The sequence below is a fragment of the Bubalus kerabau genome, chromosome 17, assembly GCF_029407905.1.
Source record: "Bubalus kerabau isolate K-KA32 ecotype Philippines breed swamp buffalo chromosome 17, PCC_UOA_SB_1v2, whole genome shotgun sequence".
Lineage (NCBI taxonomy): Eukaryota > Metazoa > Chordata > Mammalia > Artiodactyla > Bovidae > Bubalus > Bubalus kerabau.
The window spans coordinates 68,442,202-68,454,549 of NC_073640.1; the positions used below are offsets into that span (position 1 = coordinate 68,442,202).

General features: G+C 47.9%; 1 protein-coding gene and 1 pseudogene across 1 annotated transcript; both read right to left on the minus strand.

Annotated features, from left to right (window-relative positions):
• Positions 1–277: 277 nt before the first annotated feature.
• Positions 278–4,408, minus strand: LOC129632314 (zinc finger and SCAN domain-containing protein 5B-like). Its single transcript, XM_055553830.1, has 4 exons — positions 4,031–4,408; positions 3,535–3,741; positions 2,443–2,596; positions 278–2,068 (listed from the first exon to the last, which is right to left on the minus strand). Exons 1-4 carry the CDS (start codon positions 4,406–4,408, stop codon positions 1,422–1,424), a joined length of 1,386 nt encoding a protein of 461 aa, XP_055409805.1. The 3' UTR covers positions 278–1,421.
• A 1,061-nt stretch (positions 4,409–5,469) lies between these two features.
• Positions 5,470–7,072, minus strand: LOC129632297 (protein FAM32A-like; annotated as a pseudogene).
• Positions 7,073–12,348: the final 5,276 nt, after the last annotated feature.

Below are 12,348 nucleotides of genomic sequence, written 5' to 3' on the forward strand. Positions count from 1 at the left end.
TTGTAATCCGATGGTTGTAATCAAATTGGGTTACCTAATCTTGTTTCTTTTCTCATGAAATAAGTCATCAAAGACTTTTGTCTAAAATCAGCTGATGAGATCAACTGTAAGAAACCATTTCAGAGAGGCATCACAGAAACCAGAGGTTGTACACCAGTAGGGAAAAAGAGGAGAAGGCAATGGCACCCCACTCCAGTGCTCTTGCCAGAAAAATCCCATGGATGGAGGAGCCTGATGGGCTACAGTCCACGGGGTCCCTAAGAGTCAGACACTACCAAGCGACTTCACTCCCACTTTTCCCTTTCATGCATTGGAGAAGGAAATGGCAACCCACTCCAGTGTTCTTGCCTGGAGAATCCCAGGGACAGGGGAGCCTGGTGAGCGGCCATCTATGGGGTCTCACAATGTCAGACATGACTGGAGCAACTTAGCAGCAGTTAGCAGCAGCAGGGGAAAAGAATGACACTTATCAATTTAAGAAGCCTTCTTTTTCTAAATACCTAAGGAAGCAGTATCCAAACTAGACTAGTACAAAGGGAACATATCTCAACATAATAATGGCCACATAGACAAAACCATGGCTATCACCTACTGTAGCAAAGTCTTAGAAGAGAAAACACACAGCTCTTTGATAGAAATGTGTTTGTTTATTTGAAATTTAAATTACACTGGTGAACCTGTATTTAATCTAGCCATCCTGCTGCTGCTGCTAAGTCGCTTCAGTCGTGTCCGACTCTGTGAGGCCCCATAGATGGCAGCCCACCAGGCTGCCCCATCACTGGGATTCTCCAGGCAAGAACACTGGAGTGGGTTGCCATTTCCTTCTCCAATGCATGAAAGGGAAAAGTGAAAGTGAAGTCGCTCAGTCGTATCTGACTCTTAGCGACCCCATGGACTGTAGCCCACCAGGCTCCTCCATCCATGGGATTTTCCAGGCAAGAGTACTGGAGTGGAGTGCCATTGCCTTCTCCAGCTGTCCTGCTAGGAGAATCCATTTTACAAGGAAATCACACCTGACAAGTAGGCAATCAGCAGTAGCCTCACTCTGATGATGAGGTAATGATAACCAGTGAGACACAGCTTCATTGGAAGAACAAGAAAAGCACAAAGCGAAAACATGTAAGAAAACCAGAGTCTAACATCGTAAGGCAATTCTCCTCCAATTGAAAATACACAAATGAAAATGAAAACTATAGTCTATAGCAATGTAGAAAACAAAATCCAAAAGGAAAAATAAGTCATAATGCAAATATCCTAATTCACTCAAATATCCTAATTCACGTGAGGGAACCCTGGGTTCCACGATCCTCCTATGCCCTTCCCCTGTCATCCACACTTTGTATCACACAGGTGACAAATCATTCTCAATTTTCTCATTAAAACAGAAAAGACCTGGACCTGAGGGCAGGGTCCTGAGCCAGTCATCTGGAATGGATTTTCCGGTGGCGTTTGAAAGTCCCCAGCTGACGGAAGGCTGTGTGACATTCGGGGCACACGTAGGGCTTGAGCCCAGAGTGGGTGCGTCGGTGAACATTGAGGTTCCCTCGGTGGCAAAAAGCTCTGTCACACTGCTCACAGCGGAAAGGCTTCTCCTGGGTGTGGGTCCTCTTGTGAGTGCGCAGCGTGGAGTTGTGGGCGAACTTCCTGAGGCAGACATCACAGCTGTAGGGCTTCTCGCCAGTGTGGATCCGCTGGTGGACCCGCAGGTCTGAAGGCTGTATGAACCCTCTGGCACAGATGTCGCATTGAAAGGGCCTCTCTCCTGTGTGTGTCCTCTGGTGCAAGGTAAGCTGAGATTGACAAGGAAAGCTCTTTTTGCACACCTTGCATTCAGAGGGTGCCCGTCCCGGGGTTTCTGCTCCCTCAGGAAGACTGGTGGGTCCAACGGTGCCAGATGAACGAATAGAATGGGACCCAAGCTGTCCTGAGAACTCTCCTTGGTCCAAACACGTGGCTGCCTCTTGACCCACGTCTTGGCAAGTGGGACTGCTCTCCCGCTTCCTTTTGTTACGTCTGTGATTCTTCAGAGGACCTCGTCTGGATCCACTTGGAGTGGAAACGTCTCTCTCTGGAACACAAGAGGAAAGGGTTCAAGGGCCACATTTGAAGTATCACTTCCTTCCTAGGGACTCTCACCTCTCTCCCTGCCCTCCCAGAATCTTCTGAAAGAAGAGACTCAGCAACATATTTATCAAGGAGCATTTTCCATGGTGCCAGTCTGATTGGAACCATCCCTAATCTTGGCTACAGTCTTCACAGCATCGAAACTACCTAAGAGTCTAGCTGATGAAACACTCTGGAACGTTGACGATGGAGAAGGTTGGCATTGAAGACCCAACTCCTATGCCACAACACCAAGGGATGGAAATCCTGGGTATCCCTTCCTGGACATCAGTGGAGGCAGGCAGTACTTCCTGTAGTCTCCAAGTTTTTAATACTCACCACGATCGTGCAGAAGTTGAGGCTCTTGAGACAAAAGGGTTCTTGTCACTCCTGTGTCTTCCCGCAGGTCCTTCATCAAGTACTCCTTGGAGGGCGTCTGACCCTCCAGTTCACCTCTTTCAGGAATGGTCTCTGGCGGGAGAGCTTTCTGGCCCTGACAAAGGGCAACCAAGCAGAGTCAATCCCACTGCCTTAGCCCACGGCAAGCTCTGTCTCCTCTTTCCCCACCCGCCTCGTACCCTGATCTCACACTCCAGCTTTCTGAATATCAGTTTGGGAGATATGCCCTGACTGCTTCCCATCACCCTGATTGACAATCCTCTTCTGATTCCCATGTCTGTCCTTGATCTATACCGAACACCTCTGGCAAAAGTCCAGACTTCACAGCTGGCACTGCCAATTATCTTTGCACCTATCTCTCCACCTCATCTCACAGTCTCCAGGCCCTGAATCTGAAAGCAGAGGATTCTGGCTCTAGGGCTCCTGACTTCACCACTTGTGGATACCTTGCCTGGATTTGTCTTTGTCATGGAAGGTGGCCTGGGGCATAATAAGATGACAAGCAGTATAGCTGTTATACTATATAGCTCTGTTCTATACTATATAGCTCTATTCATGAGAAATCAGTAGCATCTCCTCCCCCCGATTCACATTTCAAAAAAATCCACTCTCTCCAGACATACTCCAAAATCTGATGGGGAAAATGACTCCAACGGGGAACTTGTTATGCAATTCAAGGTGTTTACAATATCCCCCAATATTAAGTGCCTCTGATGAAATCCATCATGGGTGAAACCGCTGTGAGTGCACTTATGCCTGATGAACTGACCCAGCACCATCCTGTGGAAACAGGACTCCTCTGCCCTCATGCTTAGGGCCACAAGCTTTCATGGTGAAGGACTATGAAAGATGGATTGTTTTCATTCTCACACTGGCTGGAAAATGCCGGGAACGGAATGCATCCATGGGAATTCCTGGAGGCAGAGGGTCCATTCCTGTCCTTTGCCCAGTTCTCCCAATTACTTCCACAGCCACCCCCACCCGACCCCCTTCTACCTGCTCCCAGACTGGAGGTCAGGACATCACACTCACCTGCCCCCTCGACAGGTCCTTGGCTCCTGGCAGATGCTGCCCGTCTTGGCTTTCCTGCTGGCCCTCGTCTGGAGGGATGACACTGACTGTAGGCTGGGGCTCCCTGGCTCGGTCTCCCTCACTGTGCCCCTCACTGACCTCAGATCCTAACATCTCAACACCCGAGACGGGCATCAAAACATCCTCGCCTTTGACACGCACTACAGCCTATGAGGAAAAATTCAAATAGGATCAGTCTCCCTTCACAAGATCCAAAAAGGTATTCATTGTGTATCCCACCCTAGGAGCCCACCTCCTGGGAATGACATTTGAAAGACCAACACCCTCCAAGTGAGGATCAACAGAAACATCTCCAGTGATGCCACAGGCCAAGTGCTCACCCCTCTGGGAATCACTGATTTAGAGCCAAGCCCTCTGATCCTTCTGCTTCATCTCCCAGCTCCCAGCCCCTCATCGCACCGTTCCCTGTCTCACAGGGTCACTAGGTCCTACTCACCCATTTCGTCAGTTTCTGCTTCTTTCTCAGCACCTCCTCCAGATCCTTACAAGTCTCGGCACCACTACTTTTGACTAAGACCTGGATGTCCGGCGGCATGCACATCACAAACTGCTCCAGCACCAGCCTGTCCACCATCTCCTCCTTGGTGTGAAGATCCGGCCTCAGCCACAGCCCGCAGAGTTCACGGAGCCTCCTCAGAGCCTTCATGGGGTCGGATTCGTCGGAGCTGCTAAACGTTCTGAAGCGAACGCGCAACTCTTCCAGGTCTGAGTCGCGGTTTTCCCTTCGGGTGTCTTGGCCTGGCGCAGACGCCGGCGACTCTGCTCCGGGGATGTCCGCGACGGGGCCACGACCCCTTGTCTGGTTCTCAGCCATACCGACTGTAGAGCTTTTCAGTAGGACTCTGGGCAAATGCTTCTAGAAGTCCGTGCCCAACTGACCCCGATCGAAAGGAATTTCCTCTTGCTTTTCCTCAGGAATAGATTCAGTGTTCAGAAATAGGGGGCAAAAAAGAAAAAAGAATGCAGCCAATTAGTTTTATTTTCATCCACCCTACCATCCCTCATCCCAATACTGGGCAGTATTCCCCCCTCAGAATTTCACACCAGGGACAAGAATCCATTCTCTTCCTCCTCCGCCATCCATCTTATACTACAAGAAACTGTGTGGTCACAACTGTCCACAGGGCGGTGCTTAAAAGCCCTTGTTGAAAAAATGAACCACCCCACACGACACCATGGAGTGTGGAAACAATCTCATCTCACAGAAGATTCCACAAATGAACCACGGTTTATGTGTGGCCGGAGGGAGACGGGTGGATTTCACACGGTCTCTGAGCGAATGCAAGGGGAACAGAAAGCCAGGACTTACTGAAACCCACTTCCACGGGCCCTGACTCTCTAGCGTTCTCTTTAGACACTTCCCATCAATCACCTCCTTGAAGCCTTCTCGCCTCGGTCCTCCTCAGTTGGGGACTCGCTCTCCAACTCGGCTGGCGGAGACACGTCTCTCTTTCGCGCTGGAGAAACGCCGGCCCTCTCGGCCTGTTACCCGATCGGCGCATGGATTCGGTGAGGGCGGGGCGAAACGTTCTAGATAATCCCTCTTTACTTAATCACAGGGATTCGATTGCCCACGGAAACTCGCTCAGGAGAACCACGATTTACTAAAGAGGCGTCCATAGTGGTTTAGCGACAGGTTCTGTGTATTTTTGTTGTTGTTCTGTTTTTGGCCAAGCAGGGAGGCAGGTGCCATCTTAGTTCCCAGACGGCGGAAGGACACCACGGCGCCTGCCGCGGGAGCGCTGAGTCTCACCCGCTGGGCGCGCGGGAAATCCCTCGGTTTCCTTTTGGATTTCATTGATTTTGGACTTTGGGAATTGCATTTTGCGATGAACGGACTGGTTTCAATGATCTCATGAATTTTTGGTCTCGCTGCCTGGAGGGTATGACAGAGTCAGAGACATGGTGGTGGGAACCAGATCGGTTTGACTCCTCTTGTCTTTTCTGTTCTTGTGAGATAAGGCTTAAAAGGCTTTTCTAAAATCAGCTGATGAGCTAAGGTGTGAGCAGACCCGATTTCTAAGTAGCCTTTTTGAAGAGTAGAAGTTGTACACCAATAGGAAAGAAGAATGACCCCTATCACTTTCAGAAGCCTTCCTTTTTGGAAACACCTCGGGAAGAAATCCCCGAACAAGTATGGAGTGAGTGAATCTACCTCAGCATAATAACAGCCATGTAGGCAAAACCACGGCCATCACCTATTCCCTGTAGAAAAGTCTTAGAAACTATGAGACACATTTGACAGAAATGTGTTTATTTACATTTAAATTCCACTGGAGAGCTTGGCCTCTGTGCCAGGTCCTGCAGGTTTACAGAGAAGTCCTGCCTAACAGGAAGGCAGTCAACAGTAGGCTCAGTTTCATGATGAAATAGTGATAACTAATGAGACATGCTTTCAGTAAAAGAATAACAAAAGAAAGCAAAAACTTTTTGAAACAGGGTACACTAAAGTAGAAAACAAAATCCAAAGGTAACAATAAGCCATCACTCAAATATCCTCCTCATTCATGTAAATGGAACCCCCTGGACCCAATATCCTCCAAAGCTCGTCCCATGTCATCCACCCTTTGTGTTACAGAAGTGACAAATCATTGTGAATTTCCTACTTGGACCCGAGGGCAGGGTCCTGGGCCAGTGGTTCGGAATGGGTTTCCTGGTGGGATTTGACAGACCTCAGGGAGCAGAAGACCGGTGACACTCGGGGCACATGTAGGGCTCGAGCCCAGAGTGTGTCCACTGAGGTTCCCACTGTGGTCGAAAGCTTTTTCACAGTGCTCACAGCAGAAAGGCTTCTCTTGGGTGTGGGTCCTCTGGTAACCGTGAAGCGTGGAGTCGTGAGGGAACTTCTAGGGGCAGAGATCGCAGCCGTAGGGCTTTTCGCCCAGTGGGTCTCCTGGTGAACACACAGGTCCCGAGGCTGCATGAACCACTGGACATGGAAGTTGCTTTTTTCTCTTTGTAATTTAAAGGGCCGTCTCTGTTAATGCGCTTCCAGAATAAAGGCCCATTACTTTGATAAGCACGGGCTCAGCAGAAGACTCACAGAATATGTGTACAAGAATGTTTCCAAAGGCTCCAGAGATGACCCCAACTCTGCTTCCTGCTTCCCCTGGACAATACTCCATCTCCTGGGTGGGGCGGCTACTTGGTCCAGCTGACTTTAGGAATGTCATAGTGCTCCGTGAGCGTGTCCAGGTGTCTGTTGAAGTCCTCCACTCTCTGCTTGTGAGTTTTGGATGCTTTCTTCAGCATCCTCTCCATTTGTGCTTCTCCTGCACCTTCTCAAAGGCCACCTAGGCTGGAGTGTGCTTGTCGAGGTGGCGCCTCAGCTCCTCCTCCTGGTTCTTCTGGATTTTTCCCATCGTTTCCAGGAGTTTTGCCTTGTCTCTGTCCTTTTTCTCCTTCCGCTTGGTCACGCCAAGTTCGGTGACTCCTTGCAGCTTCCGGGGTCCCTTTGGACCTGCTCGTAGGCGTCCATGCTGCCCATCTTTGGATTCGGATTTCTAAATGGACAAAAGTCAGGGGGCGTCAGGTTTCTCAAATGGAAATTGGGACAATATCGTTCTGTATTGTAGATCTGAGAGGGTCTCTCTGTGCGTGTTAACACAAATGAACACAGACGAACATGTCTGCTTAGCCCAGGGGGCGAAGGTTCAGAAAGCCTTGAGGAAGAAATGCAGCACACCACACCACAGCATGGAGGCTGGCAACACCTATAAATCAGGGTGATGTATAAACCTATAAATCAGATGGAGGCAGGAGGGGGAACCTGAAAGACCTCTTATTTAAATGTCTTTTCTGCAAGAGAAGAATCCGTGTTCCGCTATATTTCCAAAGTTCCATTTACATGTTTCAAGTCCGTTTTCCCCCCTCACAGAGAGCTCAGCACCCAACCGTAGTTAATATGGAGTTTAAGGGAGATCCACTGCTTTCACAAGGCCTTTGAGCTGATGCAAGGTGAGTAGAAAACCCAGCCTTCTGAAACCCACCACCTCCTTCTGTACTGATTCCCAAACCTTCTCCTTAGACGTTCTCACTCATCACTTACCTCCATTGAGCCCTCTTGCCCTAAGCCTCCTCAAGTCAGTGACTGGCTATCAGAGTGTGTCTGGGGCTAAAACTCTCTATTTATAGAGATGGGGGAAATGGCAAGGGTCCCTGCTTGTTACCCCATCAGCACAGCGATTGTGTAAGGGCAGGTCAAGCCATTTATATGACCTCATTTTAGATAATCCAATTTATCCATGGATCCAGTTTCACACGGACACTCCACCAGAAAAAAACACAGTATATCAAAGAGGCCTCCATATTGGTTTTGTGGTAGACTTCTCTGCTACGTCAGGGGGTAAAGAATCCTCCTGCAATGCAGGAGATGCTAGAGTAATTCCTGGGTCAGGAAGATCTGCTGGAGAAGGGATAGGCTCCCCACTTCAGTGTTCTTGGGCTTCCCTTGTGGCTCAGCTGGGAAAGAAGTAAAGTGAAAATCTTTTAGCTGTCCGAGCCTTTGTGACCCCGTGGATATACAGTCCATGGAATTCTCTGGACCAGAAGACTGGAGTGGGTAGCCGTTCCCTTCTTCGAGGGATCTTCCCAACCCAGGGAGCGAAGCCAGGTCTCCCGCATTGCAGGCAGATTCTTTTTTTTTTTTTAATTTATTTTTTTTTCTAGTTTAATTTTATTTTATTTTTAAACTTTACAATATTGTATTAGTTTTGCCAAATATCGAAATGAATCCAACACAGGTATACCTGTGTTCCCCATCCGGAGCCCTCCTCCCTCCTCCCTCCCCACACCCTCCCTCTGAGTCATCCCAGTGCACCAGCCCCAAGCATCCAGTATCGTGCATCGAACCTGGACTGGTGACTCGTTTCATACATGATATTATACATGTTTCAATGCCATTCTCCCAAATCTCCCCACCCTCTCCCTCTCCCACAGAGTCCATAAGACTGATCTATACATCAGTGTCTCTTTTGCTGTCTCGTACCACCAGGGAAGCCCGTGCACTTTTTGGAGGTAAGATTGGTTTTCCTGATCTAGCAAATACTTTTCTCATTTACCTGGAGAGTTGGAAGGAGTCAAAGCATAGGTATCTGAAAATTTTAACCAGTTTGGTTCGCCTATGCGTCCCTGGTGGCTCAGTGGTAAAGAATCTACCTGCCAATGCAGAAGACATGGGTTCACTCTCTGGGTTCGGAAGATCTCTCGCAGAAGGAAATGGACAACACACTGCAGTAATCTTGCCTGGAAAATTCGATGGACAGAAGAACCTGGTGGGCCATGGAATAGCAGAGTCGGACACAACTCAGCGACTAAACAACCCTTTTTAAAATTCCACATGTAAAGATCTCGGACCAAGTCCGAATCTGGAATGTTCTGCAGGGAACGTGCCACTTTTGGGGTCGCAGCCTGGCTTTTCATTAAGTACACTTTGGTGCGGCACAGACACCAGTGGTTCTGATTACAGCCTGTCTAGGACTATTCCATGACCCCACAAAAAATGTACATTCTTTAGCCATAGTGACTGAGGAATTTACTAGCAAAATGTTGAGCACATGCTTCTAGAAGCCCATGACAAATTCACCCCTATGTAAAGGGTTTTCCTCTACCTTTCATCAGCAATGTATTCACTGCTCAGAAGAATGGGGGCAAAAGATAAATGAACAGAACTAGTTCCATTTTATTCCACCCTTCCATCTCCTCTACATTGCTCACCCCAATACCCAATACCATTCTCTCACTGGTACAATCTTTCATATTGAATGGACCTTAGTCCATCCATCATTCTTCTGACATCCACCTTTATGGGAAAAAAAGGTTGAAATGTCTGAATGGCTCCCTAGATTTTGATTCTGTCGTCTGGGACTATGTTGTCCTTTGCTGTACTTTCAAGAAATTTACAGTGTGTGAGACTCCTCAAATGGACATGAACCGCAATGACAGGTTTTATATGATTCGGTCAAGACAAGCCACCAGGCAAGGCTCTCCGTCATGATTCTTCTGGGGGAAAAAAATACGAGGAAGCCTATTTAAACACTGAATTCTATGTAGTATAGTGACGTTGGAAACATTAAGCACAGATTGTCCACACAAAACATTTACTTGCTGCCACCAGGGTATTTATTTGCTCCAAGGAAGGGACACACAAAAGGATCCAAAGAGAATCAAGTTCCTGATCACATACTTGTTATGGTCATGAAACACACAACATACAGTTTTGACTCTTATCTAAAGTGTACGATCTTGGTCCATCAAGTTCGTTCACAATGTTGTGCAGCTGTCAATGTTGTCTACTTCCAAGCTTTCTCATCACCCCAAGAACAAAATGTGAATCATGAAAAGTCCCTCCCCATTCTCTGCTCACTTCCCCCCTTACCCTTGGCAATCCATTCATCTACTTCTTGCATCTATGGGTTCAGTTCAGGTCAGTTCAGTTCAGTCGCTCAGTCGTGTCCAACTCTTTGAGATGGCATGAAATGCAGCATGTCAGGCCACCCTGTCCATCAGCAGCTCCCGGAGTTTACTCAAACTCATGTCTATTGAGTCAGAGATGCCATCCAACCATCTGATCCTCTGTCGTCCCCTTCCCCTCCTGCCTTCAATCTTTCCCAGCATCAGGCTCTTTTCAAATGAGTCAGTTCTTTGCATCAGGTGGCCAAAGTGTTGGGGTTTCAGCTTCAGCTGAAATATTTTCCAATGATATTCAGGACTGATTTCCTTTAAGATTGACTGGTTGGATCCCCTTGCAGCCCAAAGGACACTCAAGAGTCTTCCCCAACACCAAGGTTCAAAAGCATCAGTTTCTTGCCTCTCAGCTTTCTTTAAGTCCAACTCTCACATCCATACATGACTACTGGAAAAACCATAGCTTTGACTAGCTGGACCTTTGTTGGCCAAGTAATGTCTCTGTTTTTTACTGCACTGTCGAGATTGGTCATAACTCCTTTCCAGGGAGCAAGAGTCTTAATTTCATGGCTGTAGTCACCATCTGCAGTGAGTTTGGAGCTCCCCCTCCCCAAAAATAAATTATCTCACTGTTTCCACTGTTTCCCCATCTATTTGCCATGAAGGGATGGGACTGGATGCCATGATCTTAGTTTCCTGAACGTTGAATTTTAAGCCAACTTTTTCACTCTCATCTTTCACTTTCATCAAGGGACTCCTTGGTTCTTCTTTGCTTTCTGCCAAAAGCGTCGTGTCATCTGTGTATCTGAGGTTATTGATATTTCTCCTGCAAATCTTGATTCCAGCTTGTGTTTCATCCAGCCCAGCTTGTCTCATGATGTACTCTGCATATAAGTTACATAAGCAGGGTGACAGTATACAGTCTTGATGTACTCCTTTCCCAATTTGGAATCAGTCCATTGTTCCAAGTCCAGTTCTAACTGTTGCTTCCTGACCTGCATACAGATTTCTCAGGAGGCAGCTCAGGAAGTCTGGTATTCCTGTCTAACAATTTTTCACAGTTTCTTCTGATCCACACAGACAAAGGCTTTGGCATAGTCAGTAAAGCAGAAGTAGATGTTTCTCTGGAACGCTCTTGCTTTTTCAATGATCCAATTGATGTTGGCAATTTGATCTCTGGTTCCTCTGCCTTTTTTAAATCCAGCTTGAACATCTGAAAGTTCATGGTTCATGTACTGTTGAAGACCAGCTTGGAGAATTTTGAGCATTATTTTGCCAGCATGTGAGATGAGTGCAATTGTGCAGTAGTTTTAACATTCTTTGGCATTGCCTTTCTTTGGGATTGGAATGATAACTGACCTTTTCCAGTCCTGCGGCCACTGCTGTGTTTTCCAAATTTGCTGACTTATTGAGTGCAACACTTTCACAAAATCATGTCTGAGGATTTGAAATAGCTCAACTGGAATTCCATCACGTCCACTAGCTTTGTTCATAGTGATTCTTCCTAAGGCCCACTTGACTTCACATTTCAGGATGTCTGGCTCTAGATGAGTGATCACACCTTCGGGATTATCTGGGTCATGAAGATCTTTTTAGTGTAGTTCTGTGTATTCTTGGCACCTCTTCTTAATATCTTCTGCTTCTCTTGGGTCCATACTATTTCTGTCCTTTATTGTGCCCATCCTTGCATGAAATATTCCCTTGGCAAATCCAAATCCTTTCTCACACCCTCAGAGGGCACAACTCCTGACACTCTCTACCTCTCCTCCAACCCCAGCCACCTGGCACACCTGACCACACCAAGCCCAACTGGCTTTGCGGTCTAGTTTGTAGGGTTTTACTCTGCTGTCTGGAAAGTCCTTCCCCCGACACCCTCAGGCTGTCTTCAGATCTCCACACAATCAGTGGTTCTTTGGAGATGGACAGGCCTGGCTGTTGCTTTATCACCCGGCATCTCACTCCATCACCACGTTTCCTCAATAGCAGTTTCTCAGCGTCGGTATGTATTTTATTTTTAAATCCATTCATTTTTGGCTGTGCTGGGTCTTTGTTGCTGCTCAGGGCGCAGGGCTCCTCTCCAGTCGTGGGGCACAGGCTTCTCACTGCAGTGACCTCTCTTGTGTGGAGCCCGGGCTCTCGGGGCTCTGGGCTTCAGGAGTGGCGGCTCCCAGGCTTGGTGGTTGTGTCGCATGGCCTTAGTTGCTCCTGAGCCCTGGGACCTTCTCGGGTCAGGGATGGAACTCGTGTCCTCTCATTGGCAGGCACAGCCTTTACCTCCGAGCCCCCGGGGAAGCCCTGTTATTCACTTTTCTTAACTAGTACTTAACTGGGTCTGTGTTTTGAAGTCTT